This window comes from Urtica dioica, chromosome 1 (genome assembly GCF_054948205.1).
Source record: "Urtica dioica subsp. dioica isolate 48M chromosome 1, U.dioica_male_clone48M_v1_H2, whole genome shotgun sequence".
Lineage (NCBI taxonomy): Eukaryota > Viridiplantae > Streptophyta > Magnoliopsida > Rosales > Urticaceae > Urtica > Urtica dioica.
In genome coordinates, this window is record NC_142756.1 from 18,883,309 (window position 1) to 18,888,051 (window position 4,743).

The following is a 4,743-nucleotide window of genomic DNA, read 5'->3' on the forward strand; positions in this document are numbered from 1 at the left end:
TGCTATTGTATTGTAGATAGCTTCATGATTATTACGGCAGCGCTCAATAATATTTTACACTTAAATAAATATAAAATGAAGAGAAAATAAATATAAAAATATAATATACATCAATATAATATTATAGTGGCCAATTTTAAAATTGTCCACAGTATTTGATAAGAATACTATCCATTAGTTGGCTGGTGGCTCAACAATTGTCCATTATGTAAGTAATATTTTGACATTTGGATTGCACTAACAGAAGATTTAATTGATTAAATTTCATTCTCGCTTATATTACATACTAGTTTTTTAGCATCGCGCTACGCGCGAATGATTTTAGCATATTATAAATGATAATAACAAGTAAAATTTGTAGAGGTTAATTTATGTTATCAAGATTTGTAAACAATGGGCACCAAAGAAACCGGCAATTAAGAAAAACCCTTAAAAATCATAAATGAATAATAAAATGTAAAAAATTTATTTTGTACATTGATTAGACTTTCATGGGTAAGTAAGACGTGCGTTCGCTTTCCAATGAAATATGGAAACACATATAAGGTGAAGGAAAATAAATATCAAAGAGAAAAAGAAATAGAATCTAATAAAGAAAATATAAAACTAACATACACTCAAAATAATGTATGTTATTGATATAGGCTACGATTGGTTGGGATTAAAAAGCCTTGTTTTTGTTTTTAGAAAAAACTAAACTGTTTATCCGGTGATTGGCAAAACTATTTTTACAAAAAATTCCAAGAACGTTTTTAGATTTTGTACATGAGATAGAAAAGCTAGGATTCTTAGCTTTTAGAAAAACTGTTTTTAAGTTTGCTATATAAATTACTGTAATATCATCGTACAAAATATTATTTATATTTATGTATATAAATAAGCATATCAATAATTATTATTTAATTATTAAGAACATGTCTATTTTAGTCTTTTTACTATAATATATTTATTTTACCAAACGTTAAATCAGTTTTTGTTACCAGCAACAACTATTTTATAAACAGTTTACCAAACACTTTGTCATTTTTTGAAAAAAAACAGTTTTTTATAAAAGCATTTTTTTTAAAACAAAGCTATGTCAAACGGGACCATAGTATAATATAGCATTAGTAATTATGATCATAAAATACATAAAAAAAATTGCAGAAAATATATTGATGAGAGAAGGAGGAAAAAAACAATATATATAAAAAAAATTACGAAATAGATTGGACAAAAACTAAAAAAAAAAAACGAACCAATGAAATATGGAGACACATATAAGGTGGATGGAAATAAATATCAAAGAAAAAAAGAAAGAGAATCTAATAAAGAAAATATAAAACTAATATACACTCAAAATAACGTATGTTATTGATATAGTATAATATAACATCAGTAATTATGATTATAAAATAAATAAAAAATTATACAAAATATATTGATGAGAGAGGGAGAAAAAAAAAACAATATACATAAATTTTTTTTTTACAAAATAGATTGGGAAAAAAAAAACCCCCCAAAATAGGCAAAGACAAAGAAAAAAAAAAAAAAAAACCCGGAACAGGCAAAGGCAAAAAAAAAAAAAAAAAAAAAGCCGCCATGTGTCGCCTCCTGGCGACGTCACATGGCGGCCCCAGAATGAAAGAGGGAAGTGGAGTTCCTCTTTATTATCTATGTTATAGATATAACATAAGTAGATAATATTATAATATTATTCTCATCTCTCATGTCGGACTTAAGGTCTGTTAAAAATAATATAATTTTTTTGGAATTTGACTCGTATACATACTAACCAAGAGAGCATAGGAATCAAATATTTCGTAGTTACAAGTATTCGGTTATTGCCGAAAAATAAATATACTTTTAATGTCGAATCAGGAACAACTAAGTACTCCTTATACCGAAACAATTCTCGCTGAGTATTTGATAGAATAGAGATTCGTAACATTTGATCTGACAGTGACAATCAGGTTTTCGTGAATCAGGACTAAAATCATCGCTTACTTCATCTCTCAAATTTTTAGAAATAAAAATAAGACAGAAACACGGCTAAGCCAAAAGGTTTTTTTTTTTTCCTAATTTACCACTAGACCAATATAGGTACTACGCAAAGCCAAAAGGTTTGGCATTTGAAGATCTCGCGCAAAATTTAAAGGACCAGAAATGTTGGACTATGGCAACATCCATAACTTTGTAGCTTTCTTGAAAAAAAGCATGTAGTTTCGTGGCTTCCTGTACTAATCTACAATCGGCACTTGATGCAATTGACACGCGAAAGCTACAAATAAATTATATAAATCACTGAATGTACCCAATAATTGACTCTATATTGACCATGTAGAAAAAGAAAAAGCTTTCCATTACTGCAACCGTTCCCAATCTTGCGATACCTGCACTGAAGGTTGTTGCACTGAGGACGGTGAAGAACTCAAGCCATCGTTGCCGGCATCAAAAGATTCCCATTGACTTGTTACAGGGATCAATGGTTTGGAGTTTCTTGCCTTTAGACTGTCTAGAGAGTCCACGAGTTTTTGGATACGGCGAACCTGTCGAAGCGAGATAGTAATATTAGTATACTTACGACTGAATACCTATTATTCTTATTAGAGCAAAACCAATTTTCTTTGCATACATAATGACATTGTTCAGAATGACATCTTTTAAAAACAAATACATAATGACATTGTTCAGAATGAGATCTTTCCAAATATTTCCTAGTGCTTTAGCATATGTGTATTGCAAATCAAGGTGTTCTGATGATGAGTACATGTATCGAACAAGGAATCAAAATGAATAGTCGAACGAATCTGAACAATATGGGTTAAGCAGTCATGGCCTCGTATTTTTAAAAGATATGCAGGTTGGAAAAATCTCCACTTGTGTAGTGTATCCGATCCAGAGAAAGCCAAGGCTCTTTGGTGTGTGATATGCTAAAATTATGCTCAAGAGTACATCTTTGTACTACCCATAGACCAAATGGTTCCACTCTACGAAGTTAAAATGGTAAAGTAAACTAAAATTTGGAAGCTAGATTGTAGACAATTCATCTAATGCATGACTATGTATGAGAGAAATAGAAACCTCGGATTTGCGCTGTAGTCTCGCTTCTCCTTCAGCCTCGATCGCATCCAAATTCAGCAGCTGCCTCATTAGCAGCTCAGTGGACATGATGAACTCCTTATTCGATACCTCGGTCCCACTTTCCACAGCTACTTGCAAGACAAAAACCTATCCGCAAAAACATTAAAATACATTCATAAACATACAGAAGAAGCTAAATGAATCGCCTTAAATTTACACCTTTTTTTTTTATTGTGACTCGCATGTGCTGGCTCTTTTAGTCAATTAAAAGCTTTATTATGGGCACCAAAAACGTAAAAGGAAGCGAAAAATTACCCTTTCTTCGAGTTTATCAACCTCTGTTCTGACTCTGGCAATGGCTTCGTATGCTTTCAACATCCCGGGGGACAGTTCTGATTCTCTTTCCGCGACGTGGGTCCCGTCACCTTCAGCCGCCTCCATGGCTGAGACCTGAAGAGGCAAATGAGTCTCCATGTTATCTTATTGTAACATTACACCGTGAAGAACATCAACAATCGGAAAATTGAAAAATCATCCTTTCGGTGAGATTATCAACCTCGCTCCCGGCCCTTGAAATGTCTTTGAATGGTTTTGAAATCTCGTTCTTTTGGCTTGTCCCCATATCCTCTAAAAGCTTGAGTTTCGAATTGTTTTTCACTCCCGACGCCAACAACTGATCGTCGTCCAAATTCGTTTTTATCTGAATTAAGCTTTTTAAAATCCCCTGGAAAACCAATCAACCAACGCCAAAATCTTGTCAACTTCGATTTACACTAAAAGTCACACCACAATTCTTTGAGCAAGATTAAACTGAATAACCCAAATTACAACCCACCATATCGCAAGAAATCCCTTATTTCAAAGACCAGGATACACAAAAAAAAAAAACACTATACCCGAGATCAATTACAGCCACAAAAAAATAAAAAATAAAAACATTCAGAGACACGTATGACAACAACATAATTAAAACTCTGCAAAAGACATGTTATCTGATTATATCCACCAACACATTCGTCCCCAATAAAGCCATTAAACTAGTTGATCATTAAATACAGAATTCAAAAATAACTTTAACGAACTTCGATTACTATCCCTAACGACGACAACAATATACACAAGGATTATTATTAAGGATTGTATTCCTACCGAAAGTAGATTCGGCGAGGACGAAGGCGGGGATCTTTGGTCCACCGTCAGCTACGTCACTGCTGGTCGTCGGAGACAAAGGAGTTGGGATTTCTCGAAGAGAAGGAAGAGTAAAGAGAAAAGTAGTACTTGCTAACAACCTAACGCTTGCGTTTGGGGCTTGAGTTTTACACTAAAACAAAAGGTGTCGACCTGGTTGAAAGTTGAAACAACATTTAATTATTTTTATTTTTTTGAAATATAGAATACGTGTTTAGTGTTTAAAAAAAAAAAAAAAACGTAATGTGTGACGATTAAGAAAAAGATCATTTTTACGCATTTTTAAATAACGAGCCAATCTAACTTATTTATTTGTTTAATCGATTTACTTTTTTTACCATCTATTATAATTCTTTTTTACTTTAATTTAGTCTGATTTAATTAGTTGACTTTCCTATTTTAAAGGATTTTATTTTGTTGATAAATGATCTGTTATTTTTTATTTCAAAAATAATGAATACTCGATTTATTTGCATATTTTTTTTTTATCAG

General features: G+C 32.0%; 1 protein-coding gene across 1 annotated transcript; it reads right to left on the minus strand.

The window, feature by feature from the left end:
* Positions 1-1,877: 1,877 nt before the first annotated feature.
* Positions 1,878-4,405, minus strand: LOC149407684 (BAG family molecular chaperone regulator 4-like). The gene is made up of 6 exons (XM_089614898.1): positions 4,213-4,405; positions 3,620-3,787; positions 3,379-3,513; positions 3,064-3,210; positions 2,373-2,528; positions 1,878-2,260 (listed from the first exon to the last, which is right to left on the minus strand). Exons 2-6 carry the CDS (start codon positions 3,683-3,685, stop codon positions 2,225-2,227), a joined length of 540 nt encoding a protein of 179 aa, XP_089471024.1. The 5' UTR covers positions 3,686-3,787; positions 4,213-4,405; the 3' UTR covers positions 1,878-2,224.
* Between the last annotated feature and the right edge of the window lie 338 nt (positions 4,406-4,743).